The sequence below is a fragment of the Heterocephalus glaber genome, unplaced genomic scaffold, assembly GCF_053883595.1.
Source record: "Heterocephalus glaber isolate CG9 unplaced genomic scaffold, H.glaber_assembly_v1.0 deba00001454, whole genome shotgun sequence".
In the NCBI taxonomy this organism is placed as follows: Eukaryota; Metazoa; Chordata; class Mammalia; order Rodentia; family Bathyergidae; genus Heterocephalus; species Heterocephalus glaber.
In genome coordinates, this window is record NW_028258303.1 from 6,363,368 (window position 1) to 6,390,262 (window position 26,895).

Consider the following 26,895-nt stretch of genomic DNA (forward strand, 5'->3'; position numbering starts at 1 on the left):
TTCTCCAAAATAGAACACATGCCAGCTCATATGACCAATCTAAGTAAATGTAAAATAATTGAAGTTATCCCCTGTATGTTATCAGACCATAGTGCAATAAAATTGGAGATCAATAACATAAGAAACTGCAGAACACCCACAAACACATGGAAATTGAATAACACTCTTCTGAAGAACCAATGGGTCACAGAGGAAATTAAAGAAGAAATTAGTTTCTACAAGTAAATGATAATGCCAGTACAACATACAGAAATCTGTGGGACACAATGAAAGCAGTTCTACATGGGAAATTCATAGCAGTGAATGCTCATATTAGGAAAACAGAGAGAACTCAGTTAAATAACCTAATGCAGAACCCCAAGATCCTAGAAAAAGAAGAGCATAACAAACCCAAAGCTTGTACAAGAAAGGAAATTATAAAGATCCGAGCAGAAATCAATGCAATGGAGACTAAGAGAATGATACAAAAAATCAATGAATCAAAGAGCTGGTTTTTTGAAAGAATAAATAAAATCGATAAACCTTTAGCCAGCCTTATCAAAAAAAGGAAAGAAAAGGCTCAAATCCATGCAATTAAGAATGAAAAAGGTGAAGTCACAACAGATCCAACAGAAATCCAGAGGATCATCAATACCTACTTTGAGAACCTGTACTCTAATAAAATGGAAAACACAGAAGAAATGGACTGATTCCTAGATACATACAAATTGCCAAAGTTAAATGAAGAAGATATAGAAATTCTAAACACCCCAATTACAATGAGTGAAATTGAAAATGTAATAGAAAACTTTACCAAGAAAAAAAAGCCCAGGTCCTGATGGGTTCACTGCGGAATTCTACAAGAGGTTTAAAGAAGAACTATTGCCATTACTCTTTAAACCCATCAAGGAGATTGAAAAGGAAGCAAGGCTTCCAAATTCTTTCCTGGAAGCAAGTGTAACTTTTATTCCAAAACCAGGAAAAGACCCAACCCCAAAAGAGAACTACAGACCAATCTCCCTAGTGAACATAGATGCAAAACTCCTCAACAAGATACTGGAAAACAGAATACAGAGGGTCATCAAGAAGATCATACACCCTGACCAAGTTGGAATTATCCCAGGGATGCAAGGATGGTTCAATATCCATAAATCAATAAATGTAATACACTATATTAACAGAGTCAAGGACAAAAACCATATGATCATCTCAATAGATACAGAAAAGGCATTTGACAAAATCCAGCACCCAATCATGATAAAAATGCTACAGAAAATTGGAATGGAAGATCTTTATCTCAACCTGATTAAGGCTATCTGTGAAAACCCAACAGCCAACATCATACTAAATGGTCAAAAACTGGAAACTTCCATGCTAAAATCAGGAACAAGACAAGGATGCCCACTATCACTACTCCTGTTCAATACTGTTCTGGAAAAATTAGCCATAGCAATTAGAAAAGAGAAAGAAATAAAAGAAATAAAGATAGGAAAGGAAGAAGTTAAACTGTCATTATTTGCTGATGATATGATACTTTACATAGAAGACCCAAAAAACTCGGTCAAAAGCCTTCTAGGCCTAATTGACAGATTCAGTAGCGTATCTGGATATAAGGTCAACACTCAAAAGACAATAGCCTTCTTATACACAAATAGCAGACCCATTGAGAGAGAAATTTGGGAAATAATTCCTTTTACAATAGCATCTAAAAAAATGAAATATCTAGGAATCAACCTAACAAAGGAAGCAGAAGACCTCTACACTGAAAACTACAGCACTCTGAGGAAGGAGATCGAAGAGGATATAAGAAAATGGAAAGATATCCCTTGTTCCTGGTTAGGAAGAATCAATATAGTGAAAATGGCCACACTTCCAAAACTGCTATATAGATTTAATGCAATACCAATTGAAATTCCAACAATGTACTTCACAGAACTAGAGAAAACAATCCAAAAATTTATTTGGAAGCAGAGTAAACCTAGAATAGCTAAAGCAATTCTAGGCAACAGAGACATGGCAAGAGGTATCACAATCCCCAACCAGAAACTATATTACAAAGCTACTGTGATAAAAACAGCATGGTACTGGCAAAGAAACAGACCCAAGGATCAGTGGAATAGATTAAAAGATGCAGAAACAACTCCAGACATACTCAGTCACCTCATCTTTGACTAAGGAGCCAATCACCCTCATTGGAGAAAAGATAGCCTGTTCGATAAATGCTGCTGGAAAAACTGGATTTCAACCTGCCAAAGATTAAAACTAGACCCATACCTATCACCGTGCACTAAACTAAGATCCAAGTGGATTAAAGAGCTAAATATCAAGACAGAAACAGTAAACTTGCTGGAAGATAAATTAGGTAGAACTCTCAATGACATTGGCATAGGAAAAGACTTTATGAACAAAACTTCAGTAGCATGGGAGCTAGCACAAAGAATCAACAACTGGGACTTCATCTTATTAAAAAGCTTCTGCATTGCAAGAGAAACTACTGACAGAGCTAAGAGACAACATACAATATAGGAAGAAATTTTTAGCAGCTGTACTTCAGACAAAGGCCTACTATCTAGAATATATAAAGAATTGAAAAACATCAGACCCCCCAAATTCAAAGACCCAATTCAAAAATGGGCATCCAAAATGAACAGACATTTCTCAGACAAAGAAGTAAAAACAGCAAATAAATATATGAAAAAATGTTCGACATTGCTGTTCATTCGAGAGATGCAGATGAAAACAACACTGAGATTCCACCTCACCCCACAAAGAATGGCTGCTATGAAGAAATCAACCAATAACAAATGCTGGCGGGGGTGTGGAGAGAAAGGAACCCTTCTCCATTGTTGGTGGGAGTGCAGACTGGTGCAACCACTGTGGAAATCCATATGGAGATACCTCAAAGAACTAGGACTAGAGGTCCCATTTGACCCAGCTATTCCCCTACTGGGTATCTTCCCACAAGAATTAAAAGAATCATACCACAGCAATATATGTGCACCTATGTTTATAGCGGCACAATTTGTAATAGCTAAGGTTTGGAAATAGCCCAAGTGCCCATCAACTGAAAACTGGATAAAGAAGATGTGGTTTTTTTATAAAATAGAGTACCACTCAGCCATAAAGAACGAGAAACTAGAGTCATTTATAGCTAAATGGATGCATATTGAGGCCATCGTCTTAAGTGAAATAAATAGGACACACATGTGTAAATACTGAATAGCATCTCTAGTGTGAGAAACTGAAAGTGTACACAAGAGTGAAAATGATTAAAATGAATAATTGATAATTTGAAATAGGAAAAGGTCCAAAGGTGGAGGGGTAGCGGGAGGGGAAGGGGAAAGGGAAGAAAGGAAAGGAAAAATTATGAGAAAGAAAAAAACATGGAAACAAAGTCTATGTAAATAGGGAAGGGTTGTGGGAGTGAAGGGCAAGTAGGTAATGGGGGAAAAAAAATAAGAACTAAGATACATCATGTTCAGGTACAAGCACCCAATGATAAATGTAAATGTATTGTATACCTAAAATGTACCAATTAATATATAAATAAAAAAAGAAATACTGTTTTACTGTTATAATGAGGTTTACAAATCCTAAAACAGTGTATTGACTGACTTATTAAAAATCAGAATTCACTTCCAATAAATGGAAAAAGCCCTTTATTGGACCCGAATTGTTACTATGATTAATGAAAGTGCAAATAAGTGCTCAAGGAGCACCTTTATTTCCAAACATTTACTTTTCATATTGGAAATAGCTCTATACAAATCTAGCTTGCTATACAACTTTGATGGATTATTTCTTAAATCCATAGAGAATTTACTGGAAATACATTTAAGAACCTACTGAATATGCTGACAATTTAATGTCAAAATAACACTTTCTCAAAATAACATGTGTGAAATAAACAGGAAGTAAAGGGAAAAGAAGTAGGGAAAGTAAAATAACTCAGAGAATATACATCAGCAACACTGAACTGTGTAAACAAAATAATTGATAATAATAATAATATGCATCTCAATCATAAGATGGTAGTTTGGAATAAAATAACTATCAGTTTGAAAGGCTTTCCCTCAAAATTCTTTAGAATGGGGCAGAAGTTTGTTAAAATTTGAGATTCTATGTATTTATTAAATTTTTATGGGTAATTTTGTGATTTTAAATTTTTTACTGTATTACTTCTTTGATCATTTACATACTTATTTAATGGTTAGTAAATATCAGGACTTCAGCTTGACTACTAATCTCAGGTTAGAAATAATTGCAGATGTTTACATTTTGGTGACTATTGACAATATGAAAAAATTATCTATAAATTTTATATTAATAATTCATTAAAATCTAAGTGACTATAAATCTTCTGTAAAACTGGTCAGATGTTAATTGTTTTCAAACTTTAGGACAAATAAATCTGTAGTTTTTAGGTGTGCTATTCAAAGTTCTTACTTTTAAACTTTTACCAATGGAATTCATAGTAAAAATAATTTTGGGAATGACAAGAATTCTAAGTTTTACACTTACTACAATACATGTAAATTTTTTTTCATTAAGTTTATGGGTACATTTTAGTTACACAATATGATGAAATTCATCACTGGGAATTTGTACCTTTACATGATGTATCTTGGTTCTTATTGTTTTCTCCACTCCCCTGCCCTCCTCCCTTCAACCCCTTCATCCCTCCTTTTTTACAAAGACTTTGTTTCTATTTTTGCCTTTTCTCATATTTAATAGTAGAATTACTTTAAATGTTTTCATCCTAAACTAAAAATGAAATATTTACTGAATAGGGCTACAAGTTATCAAAATGTATAGTCTTGCCTTAATTAATAGCAGATATAAATTATATGTGCTAGTGTCATAGATAGTATCCAAAAAAGGGTTTTTTTTTTCTTCTATAAAAAAGCCTCAAAATTCTTTATGAGTGCAAGGTGCCATGATGGTGAAAGAAAAACACAGAATATTAATTCTAGAGAATAAACTCTAGTTGAAATCATTAGCAAAAAGACTTGTTCCCAATGACTAAATAATTACACACTTCTAATATACACAGAAATATTTTCTTCCATCCACATACACAGAGAATTTTAGATATGAAACACCTTAATTCAGAAATCTACAAGTAACAGAGAAAAAAGAAATGCTATTTCATTTTCCACAGGTAGGAAAATAAATCTTATATAGGCCATGAAGTTATAAATATTTTTAAAGGCAAAATTAAAGGGGAAAAAGTCTTGATTTTAAGAAATTGGCCATCAGGTAAAAAAGGGCTTATTTTATCTTTATCTCTCTCTTCATCTCTCTCTTCCTGTCTTTCTCTCTGTTTTGGTGGTACTAGGAATGGGCTTTCATTCTGAGATATATTCCCAGCTGTGGTCATGAGTTTAAACTCTCAATAAAAATAATTTACATTTGAAGGTCCTTTCCTAAAAAGATCCCAGGACTACAATGAGAAATATGGTGTCACTTCACAACCATATTTTAACAGTCTCCAGGGTTTCTGGGATTGAGGTCAGTTGTCAAAGACCATATTCTTGTTTTGGGTATAGCTAATATTTTATATATACATGTTGTAAAATCATATATATTAGGACTAGATCAATTGTTTGGATTTCTCGAACAGCAACAACACGTTACTCATTTTTATTGCAATCAACCATATTTTTGTCAAGAAAAAATCTTTGAAGTACCAAAATAAGTAACAGAAATTCAAAAGAGAGCTCTAGGCCAACCCATCCCAAAGTTTCAACAAAAAGTCTCTTTTAATACTGTACTATTACGAACAAATGGACAAATGCTGCATCATTCATTTCCCAGTCTCCATAGAACAATCTAAACTAGACTAAAGTCTTAGTGCTGTCTGGTCAGCCCTAGTGGGTCACTGTTCTCATGAAGAAAAGGAAAATTTCTGGAAAAAGAAAAATTAAACAAAAATGAGGGAATACAACAACAGTTACTAAAGTCTGATTATCATTCTAATTTCATCATTGACATGAACATAATAATCGTTACTTTGAATGGGAGATACCACTCCTCCCACGCACAAATGAGTTATGAAAGTTCTACTAGTAAATTGTGTTAGATTGTCTACCCAGAACTTTTCAAGTTTTTGTAGCGATTCCGATGATATAAAACCCCTATTAAAGGAGAATCGGTAATCCCCTGGAGAAGACCAGATAACCGTGGGATAACAAGGGAGACATAAACTCAAATATCTGGAGAGACTACAGAAAAATTTGGATGGAAAAAAAGACAGAGAATGTGATATATTAGCATTGGTGAGCTGAGTAAAAGGACCCCCCTCACCAATGTGAGTGTGTGTCCTCCAGTGGAGTGATGGCCTAAACAGAACAGAAAGGTGGACGAAGAGCAAATTTGCTCCGTGTCCAACCTGAGACACCTGTGTTTCCTGATGTCCAGTTCTTGGAATGCAACTGTGAATTACATCCTTGGTTCTTGTGCCTTAAACTCAGATAGGGCCTATGTCATTAGCTCCTCTAGATGTGGGTTGAAATTTGGGCTGAAATTACACCACTCATTTTTCTGGTTCTCCAGCTTATAGACAGATGACCTTAGGAATTTTTGGCCTCCATAATTTTATGAGCCAATCTTTCATAATAAATCAGTTTATATGATATATATTTAAGCTTATTTATAATAAATAGGATATAAGTATCCTATTAATTTTCTGAAGAACCCTGATTAATTTACTTGGTATGGATTATTTTATCACTTTTGGAAAAGGAACTTCTTGGAAAATAGCCACTATTGCTGTGAAGAGTCTCAGGGAATGTTTACAGATGTGTGTGCCCATGTCAGACCCAGAGAGTCCATGGTGTCACCTGCAGTCCACATGCGGAGGCTTTGCTGGGGTCTGTTCAAGACTACATGGGATGCAGAGGAATCAAGGTTTAATGTCCTTCCCATCCTACTGGGTAGCACCCACGTGGGCCCTACTGGACTCCGGCTCACCTCAAGTTTTGAAATGCCCAATCACACACACACACACACACACACACACACACACACACACATAACCAGACCAGCTCAAATTCACCACTATAATGTTTGTGCTGGTACTTACCCTCCACTGAACAATCTCATTCCTAGTATCAGCCACAGATACTAATTATTGTCCAGGCTCCATTGGCAGGACAATAATGATTAAAGGAATTTAGATTAGGAAAATATAGAATTAAGAAGCAGTAGTTCATATAGAGACTCCATTGATAAGAGATCATTGTTATGACTGAATTTTAATTCAAATTTTAATTCAAATCTGCACGATATACAGATGTGGCAATAAGGGTCAAAAAGTGAGTCATTTATCTATGTAAGTTGGAAACTCACAACAAAATAATTTATACTACAGTGACATTTATGGCATAGCAGGTTCAGTTGAAGCATGACCCCTGGAGCTTATCAGATATACCCAGATTAATGTTTTATCAGAGACCTGAGCATCCCTTGGCCAGGTCAAGCTGAAAAATAACAATCACACTCAGCAAAAATCCAGGCTTTGTAGTCCTTCTAGAACACCTGTTTTGTATTCTGTTAAAACTTGGAATTGTACTCTACCAAGTATCTCAGGTCTCTTTGGAGACATCAGCATCATCCCATCACAAGAGATAGATGGTTCCTGCTCTTGCCAAGAGCGAGTGAATGCTGCTTACCTGAAGTGGGACTTACTCAGAATTGATCTCAGTCCAAGAAGCAGCTAAGTCTTCCAAAAGTCCATGAAATCCTAAATATCAGCACATACAGCTATTTACTTAGCAGTAGTGAGAATGTGCTCTTTACAAGCAGAAATGATTTGCTTCACAGTATGTATTTTTGAGAGTATAGTTTCTTTACTCACCAAGGGACTACAGGATCAATAATTTTTAGAGTCTAATGAATGGAAATTCTATAAAGCATTAGACTGAGTATCAATCACATGACTCTGGTACAAAGTCGCTTCTTGAAGACATACAAATAAAGAGTGATGGGGCCGGGGATTTAGCTCAGTGGTGCCACTGCCTGACTCACAAACACAAGGTCCTGAGTTCAATCCTTGGTACCAAAAAAAAAAAAAAAGTGATGGATTTAAATTTATTGTGATTATAAATTATATACAAAGGAGAATGGGGAAAATCCTTTTTAGTTCACAGCATTTTGTAAATTCTATTTATTATATAAGCCTTGAAGACATAAATTCATTGTCAGAAATGTGAGAGTAAATAAAGATGGCAAATTTTCCAATTACAGACTTAACATACAAGGCCTCAGTTTATGCAGGCTTTCTTTACCACCAGCTTCTCTGCTATTAGTTTTCCACATAACTGTATCTTTTGGGGGAGCAGAAGATTGAAGCCAATGCCTTGTGCATATTAAGCAAAAGGTTTACCACTGAACAAAAATCCTTTGGAATTTTATTTTATTTTGAGACAGGGTCTCCCTAAATTGCTCAGGTAGGCCTTGAACTTGAGATCTTCCTGCCTCAGCCTCTGGAGTAGCCGGGCTTACAGATGTGTGCCCCCAAGGCTGGCTCCATACAACTGTACATACTGTACTTCTAAGCTTTGAGTAACGTGTAGAATTATGCAGTCAGAAGAGGCATTAACAAAACAAAAAGGTTAGTCTTCATGCTATCACTGTTACAATGTTGTATAATGTTCTGTCAGTAACACCTAAAATGAAATTATTTTCCCAACTTCACATAGCAATTTCTTGTCAGAACAGCAACTAGACTTCATATTTCTTGTGCTGGCTTGAAAATGAATCACAGAAATTACTGTCCATCTGTAAACAGACATTCTTTTAACTATCCCTCAGTATTTTACAAACAGAATTTCACTTAATCTTTACAATAATCCTAAGTTTTAAGTTTTATTACAGGTGAAGAAATTAAAACTCACTGTTTCAATGTCTTAAAATTACACAGCAAGTAAATGACCCCATCAGAACTGCAAGGCAGGTGCATATGAGAGCAAGGCCATGCCCTTTTCCCATTACAACACATTAAGTCCTACCTGCTTAGAAAATAATCTTGAACTATAAATACCAATATTCATATGAGCGTGTGGTATTATGAGTCCTTCCAATTTGCTTAGAATAATCAATCTAACTACCCACAGTTTCCCCATTTTCTGTGAATTCTTGCAAATAGCTTACATATATATCTTACTAAATAATCATTAAATCTCTTTGATTATGTCTTTGGTGGCCCAGTGCCACACTCTGCTAACCACTGAAGATACAAAGATGAAAAGAGTCTAATCACAAACTCGTATTCTAAAGACACAATTCATATACATGTCACTTTTAATTTGAATAAAGGCAAAACATGGCTACTGCACATATAGATGCAGGGAAGAGTCTGGCAGACTCTAATGTCAGCATGCACAGTTTAACTAACATCTAGTATATACCATGCATAGGGGGCACAGCATGGAACAAATGAAATTGTCTCGTGGAGTTGCAGTGGAAAAGACAGTATAAAAAGGAAATTAATTACATTGCATATAAATGTGTAGAAGATGATATATAATTATATGCACACATATAAATTAGTTTTGCAAAAAGTGTTACTAGGAAACATGAAGCAGGTTGTGTGCAAAGTACATGCTGTTTTAGATGGTCTAGAATGATTATTCAAATAAATGCTGAAGAATGTCAGTTAAATATTTTATTGTCAGCCATTTCAGGGCAAGATTTTTCTCTCTTTTCACTGAGTTTAAGGAAGTAAAATTTGAGTTCATTAAAAATGGACTAATGATAATCTATGTAATACCCTTTGAAAAAAAAGTACATTAAGTTTGCCCAAAAGTACAAAGCTGTAGATTTTTAATTTGTGAATTTAATATTGAAGAACCTGAGTAAAGATGCCAAATCCGTCTGAGAAGTCATTGTACCTAGGAGCTAAAATATCTCTGCTGTATCATTTTATTTCGTCAACTTATGAGAAAACAGTTTTATGAAGATACTAAGCATTATTATGCAATTAATATTGGTTGTGAAACTAGCTTTAATCTGTTTTTCCTAGCCTTATTTTCCTGTTTGTGATAAAGTTCAAAGACATTAAGTCTGGGGTATTAAATTTTAATGCTGGAACTCAGTCTTCAGAATAAAATGTGAGCAGCATTGGTAAACTGAACAAAACAAAGAAAATTCAGACAAGCAAAAAAGCTGCTACAGAAAATTCCTCTTCTAAAAAAACATATTGATTCTTTAAATGCAAAGTCACTGAATTTAAACTTTACTTTTTATATCTTCTTAAATTATTTTGGATTTAGATGATTATTGATGAAGTTAATCTTTTCTTGGAAATCCTGTATTGTGATGAAAGGGCTCAGAAACGAGCATATTCTTACACAGAGTTTAAGGATACAGAACATCTTGATGATTTCAATAGTTGGCTTTGAGTTTCACCTGAGTTAATCTCTAGAATACAGTGTATTGGGACATTTAATATACCATATTTTGAATGAAACACCTTATATCAAACTAAAAGAATATGTAAAATTATTAAAGGAAGGAAGCTCTTCATTGTGATCCACATCAGTGAAAATTAAACCATACTTTTAATTTTCTCACCCAATTCAGAAAAATGAAAACTTCATCCATCTAAATGCCAACAGATCAGAGACTGGTCCAAAATTTAGGACTACAAATTGTCGGTCAAATCCTGAACAGACAAAACTCTGCACGGCTTATGAGACCTGACAGTGTCCCTGCTTAGGGTGATAAGGCTCCAGGCATTGTGTACACTTAGACACTGGAAGCAGAGAAAGCACTGACAGAGTGACAGCTCATCTATGCTAAAGCCATCCACTTTTTTTTTTAAGATATGGAGAAACTACAAATAAAAAAGATATGGAGAAACTGGAAGTAGAATCCTTTTAAATTTTAGATACATATGTAGAACAACTGTACTGCAATTATTTGCATGTGATATTTTCCCTTGGTAAGTACATTTGAAAGCATTATTAATGTATTGAGACCAATATGAAAGAGCTGTCCCCTTTATAAACAGAGCTTGTAGAAATCCACAAGATAATTCGCATTACTGTTACAATTATTTGAAAGCTAGATTAGGAATTTTATAAATTCACTTGTTAATTAAAATTGCAATTTAGAAGAAAAACATTTAAGTTACAAAGATAAAAATTTTAAAATTGCAAATGTTTATTTTAAAGAAGAACACACAAAATTGCATATCAACAATATAAAAAGCACCACAGAGTAAATATTTTGCAAAAATATTAGGACCTTTTACATACTATCTATAGAATGCTAGCTCATAGGAGTATTTCAGTCCATTCTGGGAACTAGAGGATAAAAACATAAATAATTGCAGGAGTCATTTAATACTTCTTGAGATTAAAATAGATACTTTGATATCTATAAATCACTTTCACCTTAGTAGTAGAGATAACAAGTTACAGGCTCAGAATTCAGGGCAGAATGAAGCAACTGTGCTAATCTTAGGGTTACACTGAACACATTCGTCTCTCTCCCACCCTTGCCCTCTCCCACAATCAATCCACCCTTTTCCCAGTCACAACTCTTCTGGCTCTGAAACTTCATCAATTCACACTAATGTGCAGCCTCTTCAGACATCCCCATGTCTAACCTCCTGAGCCGTCGGTGGCATTGGTGAGACTCTTCCTATCTTCATGACTATCCACATCTCATTTAGATTTAATACTAGGTCACTTCAACCATTCTCAAAACCAAAAGAAAACAAACAGAACCTGAGAAATGCCAACCCTGTTAGTTCAAACTCATGCATGCAGCTGAAAGATGCTAGACAGACATACGCAACCATGCAAATCATTGCTACAGTGAGACTTTTACATCAACCTCCCAGGAGCCAGCAGCCTTACTTGGCAATTTTTCCAGATTCCTTTAGTCAGATCTCTCCTGTTTACCACAACAAACATATCCAAGCTTTTTTTTACTAAGTTTAATCCTCCTGCTTCATTATCTCCAATGTCTTCTTATGTTCTTTCTGTTTTAGCAGATAATCTTACCACCTACTTCTTCAGGAAAGAACAATATATTTTTGAACTATTCCTTTAGCTTCTTAACACCAAACACAAACACTTGCTTCTAAACATTGCATTTTCTCCTTCCCCCTTCCTCATCACTCTGGAAAATGACATCCACTATGCTTAAGATTAATAATTCCACCTAATTCTGGATCCAATTTTCTTTTTTTTTCTTCTTTCTGGGTTTATATCAGTGCTAAACATTCTTCATCTTTTCCTCCCTCAGGCTTTGTCTGTGAGTGTTCAAGTATTCTCAAATCTCTTACATTCTAAAAATTCTCCCTTTCACTTTTGCAAAACTATTTATCACCTAACCATGTTAACTTCTTCATCCTTCTTTTTACTTTTCTCTTGCTGTTTAAATATATAGTATTACCATTCCACTGAAGTTTCTCTCATTAATGAGAAACAACTGCATCTGTTGATATACTGGGCATGGTTCTAGATCAGAGATGGGAAATCTTTTAGTGCTTTTAATGATAACAAACAGCCAGCTGCAGCACATGTGCCATAGGTTTGCCACTGCTGCTCTAGACATTACATTATTAATTCATTTAGGTTAGGTCAGCATAACTTTTGGATCCAAATCTGACAAAAAGACAAGCTCAAGCAGCCCTTATCATAAATATCAATGTAAAAACTTTAAGCAGGATGACAGTACATCAAATCATTGTATATAAACATAAATATATATACAGTTAATTTTATATAAAACTTATATATGTCTTAGGCCTGGATGGAACTTCTGCAATCTGATCAAAGTTAATAAAAGGAAAAGAAAAAACATTACATTTTTAGTATAATGTTGAAATCATTTTCTTTGAGATTAACAATCCAAAGATACCTTCTACTATCATTCTCCCTCATTATTTTCCTAAGAAGAAATAATAGATGTAAAACCACAATAGAAGAAATAAAGATGCTCATGTTTTCTTGGTTATGGGGGTTGAATCTTAGGCCATCACGCTGAGCTATATCATGGCCCTTTTAAATTTTTTATTTTGAGACAGGGTCTGGCTAATTGGCTGAGTGGCCTAGGCTCGGTTCAGACTTGTGACCCCCTTGCCTCAGCCTCTCAGAAGAAACTCTAACTACAGATAATATGACAATTTGTAGCAAATATGCAAGAACCTTCACATAAGATTTCAAAATTAAAATGGGGAACAAGATAGCTGGATATAAAATATCAGTTATTCGCATATATTAGAAATAAACAGAAAATAAAAATTTTAAAAGTAACTTTTGATATTCACCAAATGTGAAAGTATTCATGAATATAAGTTAAATGAACAACAAAAAAACTCAAACTAAATGAAAATATGGATGTATAACAAAAACACATACAGGCAGAAAGAAGATACAAATGACTACTAGATACCACATTATCTGTTTGGAAACTATCTCTGTTGTTAAAAAGAAGTGATTTTTGGGGTGATAGGAATCTTCTATAATTTGATCTGGATTAGGAAAGCAGTTATTGAAAATCACCATAAAATTTAAATTGTCTTTACATTTCAAGGAAACAAACATGATACTACAATGAATCATGAAATTTTCCTCTTTTCTCACTCCATATATTAAAAATTCCAGTTAGACAGAAGACCTCAAACTAAAAGACAAAACCATAAATGTGTTGGAAGATAACTGAGAATATATTTTATGACTTTGAGGACAGGAAATGATTTCTTCAGTAACAAAAAACCATCAATAATCATATAGTAGAAAATTAATAATTTCACTAAATTTAAAGAGTTATAAAGGTATGAATATAAAATCTTGAGCCAGGAAAGGACTAGTATTCAGTATTTATATCTATCTATATATATTTAGCTCTTAAAAATAAATAAATTTATTTCTCCCCAAAATGCCAAACACCTTGAATGGACAACTCACTCAAAAAGAAATCTGAACATCCAGAATATATAGGAAAAGATTTAAGAACTTTCCTATAATCACAGAAATGCAAATTAAAGCTACAAGGATATATTTTAATAGCAAAAATTAATTAAAAAATTAGAAATCTGACAAATCCAAGATTTGAGTAGAATGTGAAACTCCTGGATAAAACAAACAAACAAACAAACAGTGTTTAAGTAAAATAGCATATATATCCAAGAGGCTATGCTCAAAAATGATTATAATCACACTGCTTGTAGTAGTCTGAAAATGGAAACTAAAGTGTGACACATTTATATAGCAGAAAACAATACACCAGTAGCAATTAATAAACTGCAATGAAGATGAATAATACAGACATAGTTTTGAACAGAAGCAAGAAAAATAATGCATGCCATACTGACTTTATACACAAGCTCAAATATTGGCAAAACAAGGATGCAAACATAGGTGATAAAACATAGAAAGTAATAAACTGATTATGATAAAATTCTTATGATAAGATTACACTATGAAAAGAGTAAGAGTGGCACGTGATCAGAAAGAAGCACAGGAAGATGTTTAAGATGTTCGGTGTGTTCTCTTTCTAGACCAAAGTAAAGTCTGTTTTTTAAAAAATAATTCACTAACCCATCTTATGCTCTACGCAGTTTTCTATTTGTTTGCTATTCTTTACTATAAAGCAAAAATTAAAATACATTAAGATAGGTTCAACTCAGTATAAATTTATGTACTGAAAAGTTTTTATTGCTGATACTAGCAACTCCTGGTTTCTTTTGTGTAGATTTTTCTGCATCTTCCAAACACCTATTGGAGAACTGCTGACTCTCAGTGCAGTCAGCTGCTATGCTTAGAAATGTATACTTATAAGCTCTTATGCAAACTTGATTACCTTAGGTTTTCCCCACCAAAAGTATATAAAAATGGAAAATCCTAAAGTCACTCTTCTAAGGGTTCTTATATTTCTTCTTGAGAAAGTTATTTTCCCAGTATTTCATGAAACATGCTTTATTGGTACTTAACTGTTTCTTATATGTGATCTGTAGTATATAACAAGAGCTAATTTCCTGAAAGTATTTTCTGCTTATTAATGACATGCATAAAAGGTGAAATACTCTGATGTCACATTCTATAGTACACTTTCTGTCCTACTATATGAAATTTACCCAAGCTCTTATTCTGTTTTTTTGTACATGTTACAAGTTAAAAAGTATCTAGGCATTATATAAATATTAAATTCACTACATTATGAAAATTATAATAAATAAAAGATAATACCAGTTGACTAGGTGCACATCATATTACTTTTTCTTCCTTTAAATTATTCTAAGACCGAGATAATTTATTGCTTAATACTTCAGGCAAGCATGTAAGAGCATTTCAATGCCTAATTTCCACTCTTTCTCTGTCTCCTTCCCTGCTTCTCTCCCTGCCTCTCCACTTTTTTTTCTAACTACTATATGAACTTCAATGTACTATGATCACATTACACACAGAGCAACCAACCAAAGCCGTAAATAGCACAGGAAAAAACCATATTTATAAGTGGGTCTTGGCTTACTTTGCGAACACCTCTGCCAAGCTCTTCTCCATAGTTGGTTCCAAGAATTTCAAAATGGACATTAGGATTACCTCCATTTTCTCCAAATTCTAGCTCTCCAGTCAAGCCATTAACTCCACCCTAAAAGAGAGAACAGATAGTCCTGTAAAATTTCAGAAAAAGTAAAAAGAAATAAAGAAATACAGAAATAAAAAAAGAAAAAAAGGAAGGAGAAAGAAAGAAAAGAAAAGAAAAAAAGAAAGAGAAAAGAATGTGAGAGGAAGTTCTCGGAACTCTCCATCTATAAAATAAACATTTCAAGTATGCAATTATTAACAGGTTATTTTTAAGAGGTAAAGAGCATGAAGAGTACAATTGAAAGTAATCTTGGCCGGGGATTTAGCTCAGTGGTTCCGGCGCCTGCCTTGGAGCAAGGTCCCGAGTTCAATCCCCGAAACCAAAAAAAAAAAAAAAAGAAAGTAACCTTGGAAATCACTTAAGCCTATCTCAACCACTTGTCCTACAGTCAGGAAAACAGACCCACCAATCAAATAACTGCTCACAATGACACCATGTTGCTGCTGAAACTAAATTCCAGGCTAGAGATTTTGCCGCCTTATCTGTGGCTTGCCTGAATACATTAGTTAAAACACAAGATGCTACTGGAGAGCATCTAAATCTACTCTGGAGACAAATTTTGATAATATAGTTTATTTTTCTCCATTCAGATTTGATCTAAAATTATACCTGGAAATTTTAAAATCTCTTTTATAAATTATTGGGATTCATTTTCCTTTTCTGTAAATATTTTCCAAATCACAACAATAATGTACTGCACACCTTAAAAAGCTAGAAGAAAGGCTTTTGAATGTTTTTATCATAAATGACAAATGTTTGAGGAAATAGATATGTTTAACCTGACTTAAACGTTATACAATATTTAAAGCAAAATGGCAAAACACCATAAGATGCCCCATTAATATGCACAATTTTAGATTTTTATGTATCAGTTAAGAGAATAGACAATAAAATTGTAAATATGAGCCAAGTGTGGTGATGAACGCCTATAATCCCAGCACTCAGGAGGCTGAGGCAGGAGGATTGCCATGAGTTCAAGGCCAGCATGGGCTACATAGTGAGTCCAAGGCTAGCTGAACTAGACCCTGTCTCAAAAAACTCAAAAAAAAAAAGTATATATATATATATATATATATTCTTTTATATATATATAAAGTATGTATACTTCATATATATATATATAGAGAGAGAGAGAGAGAGAGCTAAATTAGGCTTGAAAACTGTTTTTGTTCTTAACTGATAGTGGTAGCTTTGAGAATTCCTGGGAATTTCCAAGCTTCATCTTTCATTCAACATGACAGATGTTCATTTCCCCAACAGATGGCAATGTAGGTCATACATACTTCTTTCTTGTTTACCATTCTTTCCTCACTTTAGTTTATCAGCCTCCATATTATTTTGGATTTTTCAACATCACATTCTGAGTCATTTCAATGTTAAAGTCTATCTGATTGAGAATTTTGGCCTAATAATGACATGAATTTGGACAAGAAATTCTCTCACTCTGTAACTTGCTTCAGTCATCACTTCTACGATGCTGATGCTGAAACATATCTGATTTGTCATAACCTGTAACTCCATTTCTAGTCTTTTGGCTAGCATTATGCTGTCTGCTCTATCCCCTACTTCATCATGCCTTCTGGGCTCTCATATGATACTAAGTTCACAAAAGAACTTAACGAAGCCACTATGGGTGGATGTTTTACTACTTTAACTATACATTGCAATATTTAATCTATTTCATTTTGCAATGGTTATAATTAATCAAATTAATCCTCTTATATTTTTAATCAGCTTCTTTATTATCCAGTTTTGTTGATAACAAAATAGGTTGACTTTGATGCCTGTCCCCTTTTCATATTTGATTTAGCAGTCAAAAGAAGAGGTCATACTTCCTGGACTGCACCCATAGCATCAGAGCTCCTAGCTATGTACATCTGGCTGTCACTTAATTTCTTTGTGCCTGAAATTCTATTTGTGATAAATGAGAAAGATAATAATACTTATCCATCAGATGATGATTATGATGATAGTATAATATAGGTAAAGGATATAGAAGAGTGTTTGACATATTGTGAGAGGTTATTTACTTTTTTCGTAGTACATGTTTGCAGTGCATAATGCTTACATTCATCATGGGGAGATTATTTACTATCATTATCATTACCTGTATTTTAATTTCATTTTTTAATTTTTGAGGCTTTCTCATTTTATACATTACAAGCATAGTATTAGGTTTTTTTCATTTAAAGTTTATTTGGTTTGCAAAAACTCATTCTATGCATGAATATTCAGATGGCCGTGGAAGATGTTTTTGGAAATATCAACTCATTTGCATCTCATTCATTACTACTTGGGGAGAAAAGTGTCAAAATAACTTGTCTCAGATCTGTTCACTCCTTTTTAAAGTGTGTATTTAGGTGTATATGGGGGTAAGTAGGTCTAATGTCCTTGTCGACTATAAATGCAGGTACACAGAGTAGTAATGTTTACTAAGAGAAAAAGTCTTTTTGTATAGAAAATCCTTAGCAGGCTATACCAGGATAAGGTATTATTGTTGTAAATCAGCCTAGGACCTCTGGTTTAATGGTTTGTGGCTCTCTGGAAGTGTCCTGAAGCTTTATGTTTTCTAGGATAAAAATTGAGATATTTCATAATGTGCATGCTTCTTACTATGGAAAGTAAACTTGCAAAATCTTTCTTGGAAATGGAATGTGTACATCCAATATGGAAAAGATGGACCTGGCTAGCCATGCAGAATGTGTTATGCTCTCTTGCCTTTATCTGTACTCCTCACTTGCCTGTATCTTCAATATAGGGAACATATCCAATTCTCACAAATAAATTCCAACCAATGTGTTAGTTCAGTACACCTCAGTATCACTCAAGATTTAAAGACTGAATTAAGAAGAGTGGACTTTATTAGTACTTTCCTCCAAAGGTAAATACTGTAGGAGTTTGGCTGTCAAATGTAGTTTATTCTACTGCATGTAAATTCAAACTTCTGAAACCTAGGATTCTTTTTATAAGGGGTTTTGTTGTCCTCAATCACACATCTACCCCAATAATATATCCTAATTATATCATAGTCTTAACTGTTTGTTTTAGTATTTTATTTGTAGGGAAAAAGAAAGGACTGTATATTGAAAAATACTATACTCTGAAATTTTTAAACATTTGAATATTGGCCTGTCTTCTGCTATTTTCTTATTTTTTATTCCAAATTATTACTCATATGGCCACCATGGGCCAGGTCTTCTTCCCTAGCTAATATTCAGCCACTGAGTGACTTAGTGGATTGACACTGCACAAGATACAACAACAATAAATCAGGGAAGTTGCACTTAGTTTGCTGCAGCTTTGCTTACTTTTTTCCCCTTTTTGTCTTTGTAATTTATCTTCTTTATGCTATATTCTTAATGAGCTGTCGGCTGCACAATCAGGGAAATCTGCCCTCACGGAGGTGTCAGGGAAGCTTGAGAGGTTGACATTTTAAGCAAATAAAGCCTCTAAGTGAAGCCCCAGGTTACCTCACCCAGATTTAACCTCTCTGATTTCTGATCGCTTTAGAAAATTCCAGTGCTTTTGAGTCTTTTGTTTTGTTTTTTCACTTATCCTCGGATTAACCTTGAAAAGAGAGCTGTGGCAAAAATGTATGCTGGTCAGGTGGTAATGAATGGTCATTATCTTTGAGCATGCATGGGTGTATTTTTTATCTCTTGGTGATGCAGCACATTCTAAACAAAATAAGCTAATGAGACATTGATAGACTGAATAACACACACAAATAATTTCCAAATGTCCTCTAAATTTGACAGGAAAAATTGTTGCTAAAGTAAACCTTTTTAAAAATACCAAATAAATTAATTTGGATTTATCCTATTCATTTAATATAAAATACTAGTGGGCACCAAATGCAGAGTGCAAGGAGAAGAAAAATAAAAAAGAGAGAACCAAAGGTTGGGGATAATTTATCACAAAAGGTCAGATAATAAGTTTCTTAAAGGCCAAAGTGTTTTGTTCCCTATGGAAAAAATAAATTGGAAAACAGTGAAAAATGCTTACTAAGACTTTATTTCACTGTTTATAAGGTTGAAGAATCCTTTCCTATATAGTAAAACCTTGAACTATGAGTAATTTGTTTTGTGAGTGTGCTGTAAGATGAGAAAATATTTCTAATAAATTTTAACTTGATAAACGAGCTAAATTTTTCAATACCAGTACTACATGATGCTGAAAGTCACATGATCACAACTGAGTCAGTGCCCCCCCGCATCTTTCGCTGCAGGATTATGGGTGATCTCCCAACAGCAAGAGGTTATGGAGAAGATTCTGTTTAAAAAAGAGAAGGAGAAAAAGGCAGAGGAATTGCTCAATTCAAATGAGATTAGGGCGATGTGTAAAATGTGGGAAGGAGTGCAAAATTTCATAGAAAAGCACCACCCCAATAAGGCTGTAGCTGTGCAAGGGATGAATTGGTTTAATCACAATGCAGTGTCACATTTCTGTGAAATCCTCAAAAGGAGACAAAAGTAAGGGTCAGTGGAGAGCTTCCATGTTAAAGTTCCATGAAAAGAAAAGGATTCCATTAAGCCAATATAGCAGTCATTCTGTTAGCCATAGTGAAAGTCATCCCACACAATGACCCTCCTCTCTCTTGTCTCCCTCACACTAGTGATGAAGGTTCACAAAGTTAAGTGCAGGTTAATTTAGTAATTTTTATACTTTGTATTTTCTTTATTATTTTTTATTATATAATAGTATTTTAATCACTTTTATATGAATATTTTTAGGTTATAGAATGAACAGTTCTATAATTAAAAATAGGCTGTCCATGTTGCCGGGGGCTGATACCAATCCATTATCTATGAGGAAGAAGGTACATAGTTCTCTACTGGTTAAATTAATTTCTAGATGTTCCAGGGAAGTGGTTTTCAATTATGATTCTCGGAAGTGACTGTGGTGGGGTCGATCTCTGGAGCTCCTTTCCCAGCTCCCAGAGCAGCCCAACTTCTACAGATTTTACTTACTTAGTTAAAACAGTCTGAAAGCTTGCTCTAGGTTTTGTAATATCAACAAATTATCTTATGCAACATAAAAATCTCTTCCTAAAATTTATGTAAGTCAGTGTGCCTCTGAAAAAATCAATGAAAAATCACCCAAAAAAAGCCATATTAAAATTTAGATATTATATATAATATTAACACATGCTGTTTATTCCTGACTTCAGAGTAGGTGTATTTTCTTCAGCCAAGTTATTTTGACAGTAATGTAAAAAAACCCCAAGTCTATGAACAATAAAAAGGATAAATGGTATAGAACAAAAAAGACCAAATCAGAAGCCAAAAAATTAGATATTTAGACCTAATTAGTTGTGTAACCCTTCCTAAGTTATTTAACTTGTCTGAGGCTCAATTATCTGTACATTAAATTGGTTCAGATTAACTTAATTGTATCTTGATTGTCCAAAATTTATCAGTTCTTGATAAAAATTAAATTTTTAATTATAAAAATAGCATAAACTGATAGCATATTACTTAAGACTTTTTATCAAACTAAAGTGATATTTATCATCAAAATCATAAAAGATTGGAAGTAGAAGCTGATGAATTTGCCAAGAAAAGTATTTAAAATTTTTAGAAAACTTAAATGATTAAAATCAAAGTGATAATAATAATTATTTTAGGATGATAGCAACATCTGTTAGCAAACACAAGAGAATAAGCTATGAAGAAACAAGTGAGAACCAGTCCTTTCAGTATATATTTCAAAAGCTTACGAGATCAAAAAATATATTAAATATCAATGGTGTAAATACCTACAATAACAATTCTGAAAATATAATGGAAACATATTCCATTCATCATAGCATACACACACACACAAACACACACACAAGGTCTTGTAAAATTTAAGAATTAGTAACAATTGAAATATGCATGCAGAACATGATAAATCACTCAGGAGGATTATAAAAACATGACAAATGTACTATGTCTATAGATGGGAAGACTGTATTTTTAAAATTATAAATTTTTCAAAAATATTCTATAAAATCTGTGTAAATAGCCAAAGCATGAGGTTGCTGTGATGAGAGAAACAATCACTGAGAATTCACCTGTCATTTTTGAAATGACAGATTTCAAAAGGGGAGGGATCTTATGCTACCTGTTTATATAATGAATTATAAAGCTACGCCCCAGTCGCGCGGAACACACACTGAATCAGCCCGCTGTAGATAGGCAGGTCTGTGCACGCCCTACCAAGGTCCTGAGTCGCATCTTCGCCGAATCACCCCGCTGCAGACAAGCAGGTCTGCCCACACCCTACCGAGTACCCAGTCACGAGGAACACACGCCGAATCAGCCCGCTGCCGGCAGGCAGGTCTGAGCTACCAAGGTCCTGAGTCGCGCGGAAGACACCAAATCACCCCACTGCAGACAGGCAGCCACCTGATTCCACACTACAAAGACTCAGAGGACACCAGACCACCAGACCAAGGTACTGAGTCCCACTGTTCCTGGCCCAGAGCTAGGGGCTTCTGAGCCATCGTCCCACTGCTCCTGGTCCAGAGGAAGGGGCTTCCTGGTCACCATCCCTCCCGCTGCTTCCAGCCCAGAGGAAAGGGCTTTTGGGCCACCTTCTGTCCCGCTGCTCCCGGCCCAGAGGGAGGGGCTTCTGAGCCACCATCCCACTGCTCCTGGTCCAGAGGAAGGGGCTTCCCGGCCACCATCCCTCCGGCTACTCCCAGCCCACAGGAAAGGGCTTTTGGGTCATCATCCCTACCACTGCTCCCAGCCCCTGTCCCACCTCACCCAGCTTAGAGGAGGTAATCCGTGCAGGCTCTAACAGCCCCCCGGCCCAGTTGAAATGAGAAAACACGTAAATAAGTCTCAAAACCAGACTTCCAGATCACCTACAACAACCCCAAAGGGAAATGAGATGGAACACTCTGATACTGAACCACCTGGACACACTGAACTGGCAACAAAAGGGGATCTGGAAAAAATGAAATCAGAAATAATTTCTCAGATAACAGGAGAAATTGTGCCCCTAGTGCAAGACATGATTAATAAATCTAGAGAGGAGCTCAGGAACATGATGGAATCCCAACATAAGAAACAAATGGAATCCATAAAAGAGATGCAAATAGATTTCCAGGACATGAAAAACTCCATTGAAAGTCTACACAGCAGAATGAGCCAATGTGAGGACAGAATTTCAGATATAGAAGATAAGATGGCAATTAGTGACCAAGAAAAGAAAAATTGCTTCAAAATTATAAGGGAACATGAGAAATCAATCCAGCAGCTGCTAGACGATGCAAAAAAGAATAACATAAGACAGATTGGGCTCAATGAAGAAACAGGAGAGAGTGGAGATGACATAAAAAATCTCTTCAGAGAAATAATGGCAGAAAACTTCCCAAGCAGGGGAAAAGAGCTTGACATACAGATAAGTGAGGCATATAGGACTCCAAATAGCCTTGATCAAAAAAAACCTACACATAGGCATATAATTGTTATGATTCCAGAAACACAACAGAAGAATAAAGTTCTCCAAGCAGTCAGAGAAAAGAAACAAATCACATACAAAGGAAAGCCCATCAGAATCACAGCAGACTTCTCAACACAAACCATCAAGGCAAGAAAGGCTTGGAGTGACATATTCCAAGCCCTAAAAGAAAACAGTCTCCAACCCAGATTGACTGTACCCTGCAAAACTATCTTTCAAAATTGATGGGGAAATAAGATACTTTCATGACAAAGAGCACCTTAGGAACTTTGTGAGTACCAAACCAGCACTCCAAAGAATTTTACACAATAGCCTAGGAACAGACATTGAGGATCACAACCCCAGGAAGCAAAGCAGAATGAACCCATCTGGCATGACAAGAAATTAAATGTAAAGGGGGAGAACCCAACAAAAAGAAAAAGTCATGGCAATGACAAGTCAATACTTTTGAGTTATAACCATCAATGTTAATGGTCTCAATTCACCAATCAAAAGAAATAGACTAGCAGAATGGGTCAAGAAGCAAAATTCAACAATATGCTGCATACAAGAAACACACTTCATTCGAAAGGAAACTCATAGACTGAAAGTTAAAGGGTGGAAAACAATACTGCATGCAACAGGAACCCGAAAAAAAGCAGGAGTAGCTATCCTCTTGGCAGATCAAGTAGATTTCAAACCAACACTGATTAAGAGAGATGAAGAAGGACACTGCATTCTTGTAAAGGGAAGAATCCAAGAGGAAGAGATGACAATCATAAATATCTATGCACCAAACACTAGTGCACCCAACTATATAAAACAAATACTAACGGGCATGAAAAGTCATATATGCACTAATACAATTGTAGTGGGGGACCTCAACACCCCACTGTTATAAATAAATAGATCAACTAGACTAAAAATAAGTAATGAAATACTAGCACTCAATCGAACTCTGGAACAAATGAATTTAACAGATGTTTACAGAGTCTTCCACCCCACAAAATCAGAATACACATTCTTCTAAGCTGCACATGGGTCATTCTCCAAAATAGACCACACACTTACACATAGAACATGTTTAAGTAAGTGCAAAGGAATTGAAGTTATCCCTTGTATATTATCAGGCTATAGTGCGATGAAATTGGAGATCCATAGCAAAAGAAACTCAAAAAATTTCATAAACATGTGGAAATTGAACAACTCACTTCTGAATAACCAATGGGTTACAGAGGAAATTAAAGAAGAAATCAGACAGTTCTTTCAATTAAATGACAATGACAATACAACATATCGGAATCTATGGGACACAATGAAAGCAGTCTTAAGAGGGAAATTCATAGCAGTGAATATGCATATTAGGAAAACAGAACGAGCCCAATTAAACAACCTGATGCTGAACCTCAAGCTTCTAGAAAAAGAACAGCAGGACAACCTCAAAGTTCTTACAAGGGAGGAAATTATAAAGATCAGAGGAGAAATCAATGCAATGGAGACTAAGAGAACAATACAAAAAATCAATGAAGCCAAGAGTTGGTTCTTCAAAAGAATCAACAAAATTAACAAACCTTTAACCAACCTTGTCAGAAAAAGGAAAGAAAAGACCCAAATCCATGCAATTAGGAATGAAAAGGGTGAAATTACAACAGACACAGCAGAAATCCAGAGGATCATCAATACCTACTTCCAGAACCTATATGCCAATAAGATGGACAACACAGAAGAAATGGACAGATTCCTAGATACATATGAATTACCAAAGTTGAACGAAGAAGACCTAAAAATTCTGAACAACCCAATATCAACCAATGAAATTGAAAATGTTATTAAAAACTTATGAACTAAGAAAAGCCCAGGCCCTGATGGCTTCACTGCTGAATTCTGCAAGACATTTAGAGAGGAACTACTGCCACTACTGTTTAAACTCTTCAATGAAATTGAAAGGGAAGCAATACTCCCAAATTCATTCCTGGAAGCAAGCATCACCTTGATCCCCAAAGCAGAGAAAGACCCAACTGAAAAAGAGAACTATAGGCCAATCTCACTAATGAACATAGATGCAAAAATCCTTAATAAGATACTGGCAAAAAGAATGCAGAAGATCATCAAGAAGATCATACACCCTTATCAAGTGGGATTCATCCCAGGGATGCAGGGATGGTTCAATATACGAAAATCAATTAATGTAATACACTATATCAATAGAGCTAAGGACAAAAACCATATGATTATCTCCATAGATGCAGAAAAAGCATTTGACAAAATCCAACATGCAATTATGATAAAAACCCTACAAAAAATTGCAATAGATGGTCTCTACCTCAAACTGATAGAAGCCATCTATGAAAAACCAACAGCCATTATCATACTAAATGATCAAAAATGGAAATCCTTCACACTACAATCAGGAACAAGACAAGGATGTCCACTATCTCCACTTTTGTTCAATATAGTTTGGAAACAGCCACGGCAATTAGACAAGAGAAAGAAATAAAGGAATAAAGATAGGGAATGAAGAAGTCAAATTGTCATTATTTGCAGATGATATGATACTGTATATAGAAAACCCCAAGAACTCCACCAAAAGTCTTCTAGACTTAATAACCAAATTCAGTCAAGTAGCTGGTTACTAGGTCAACACACAAAAATCAATAGCTTTCCTCTACACCAATGACAGACTCACTGAAAGAGAAATAGGGCAAATAATTCCTTTCACAATAGCATCCAAAAAATGGAAATACCTAGGAATCAACCTAATGAAAGAAATCAAAGACCTCTTCTCTGAAAACTATGGCACTCTGAAAAGAGAGATTGAAGATGATATCAGAAAATGGACAGACATCCCCTGTTCCTGGGTAGGAAGGATTAATATAGTGGAAATGGCCATACTTCCAAAACTGCTATATAGGTTTAATGCAATTCCATTTGAGATCCCAGCAGCATACTTCATAGACCTTGAGAAAACAATCTAAAAATTCATTTAGAGCAAGAAGAGACCCAGAATAGCAAAAGCAATTCTAGGTAACAGAGACATTGCAGGAGGTATCACAATTCCCAACCTGCAACTATACTACAAACCTACTGTGATAAAAACAGCATGGTACTGGCAAAGAAACAGACCTGAGGACCAGTGGAACAGATTAGAAGACGCAGAAACAACGCCAGACACACTCAGCCATCTCATCTTTGACAAAGGAGCCAAACACCCTCACTGGAGGAAAGATAGCCTCTTTAATAAATGGTGCTGGAAAAATTGGGCTTCAACTTGCCAAAGATTAAAACTCGACCTATATCTCTCACCATGCACTAAACTAAAATTAAAATGGATTAAAGATCTAAATATTAAAATAGAAACTCTGAACCAGTTGGAACAGAGGTTAGGTAGAACCCTTGAAGACATCAGTGTAGGAAAAGATTTTATGAACAAAACCTCAGTTGCCCGTGAACTAGCAAAAACAATCAACAAGTGGGATCTCTTCTTACTAAAAGGCTTCTGCACAGCAAGAGAAACCACCAGCAGTGTGAAGAGACAACCCACAATGTGGGAAAAAATCTTCACCTGCTCTTCCTCAGACAAAGGTCTACTATCTTCAATCTATAAAGAACTTACAAAGATCAGACCTCCCAAATTTAAAGACCCAATCCAAAAATGGGTATCTGAAATGAACACACATTTCTCAGATAAAGAAGTAGAAATAGCAAATAAATACATGAAAAAATGTTCAACATCACTGGTCCTTCGAGAGATGCAAATGAAAATAATGCTGAGATTCCACTTCACTCCAGAAAGAATGGCTGCTATCATGAAATCAACCAATAACCAATGCTGGCAGGGCTGTGGGGAAAGAGGAACCCTGCTCCACTGCTGGTGGG

General features: G+C 35.0%; 1 protein-coding gene across 5 annotated transcripts in view; it reads right to left on the reverse strand.

Annotated features, from left to right (window-relative positions):
* Grid2 (glutamate ionotropic receptor delta type subunit 2) overlaps window positions 1-26,895 on the reverse strand; it is a 1,480,136-nt gene that overhangs the window by 570,752 nt on the left and 882,489 nt on the right. For all 5 annotated transcript variants that reach the window (XM_087215774.1, XM_021261081.2, XM_087215773.1 and 2 more), the window contains one exon: window positions 15,469-15,588. In XM_087215774.1, coding sequence (XP_087071900.1) covers window positions 15,469-15,588 — 120 coding nt within the window. The remainder of the gene's footprint in view (window positions 1-15,468; window positions 15,589-26,895) is intronic.